The 510-nt window shown below is 51.2% G+C and overlaps 1 protein-coding gene across 1 annotated transcript; it reads right to left on the bottom strand.

The window, feature by feature from the left end:
* Window positions 1–77: 77 nt before the first annotated feature.
* PPTG_23754 (hypothetical protein) lies at window positions 78–404 on the bottom strand (the record flags this gene model as incomplete). Its single annotated transcript, XM_008912803.1, has 1 exon — window positions 78–404. One exon carries the CDS (start codon window positions 402–404, stop codon window positions 78–80), a length of 327 nt encoding a protein of 108 aa, XP_008911051.1.
* Between the last annotated feature and the right edge of the window lie 106 nt (window positions 405–510).

Below are 510 nucleotides of genomic sequence, written 5' to 3'. Positions count from 1 at the left end.
GCACACGCAACTTGTTATTCTGTATCCAACCGCCTTACCGCAGTGATCTTGATCGTATATCTTCCAACCTGATTCACCTAGCCCTCGCATCGCCGCATCATCTTGTTGAAATACACCACTTTCGTCGTCAAACACTGGGTCGGACTCCTCTTCATCGGCATACTCTTCTTCGTCGTTTCCAGCCTCGTCAAACGTTTCCTCATCGTCCTCAGACTCAGCACCATAGGCAAAAGACTCAACCGCGACATTGATATCATCTGCTGCAACGGGACCAAAGAGGTTTTCCACGTCCAAAAAGTCATCGCGGTCGAAGCTGTCCAAATCATTTGCTGTGTCTTCCGACTTGGTTCTTCATGGAACTCGCCCTGTTTGCGACTTGTAGCAGTAGATGAACGGCCACCCATCACACCTTCTTGTTCTGTAGCGGTCGTGATACGGCTGGTGACCGCAGCTCCTTGTTCGGTAGCAGCCGCCGTAGTACTGGTCACCGTAGCCCCTTGTTCTGTAGCA

This window comes from Phytophthora parasitica, assembly GCF_000247585.1.
Source record: "Phytophthora parasitica INRA-310 unplaced genomic scaffold supercont2.50, whole genome shotgun sequence".
Lineage (NCBI taxonomy): Eukaryota > Oomycota > Peronosporomycetes > Peronosporales > Peronosporaceae > Phytophthora > Phytophthora nicotianae.
This window is presented reverse-complemented; position numbering and strand designations above follow the sequence as displayed.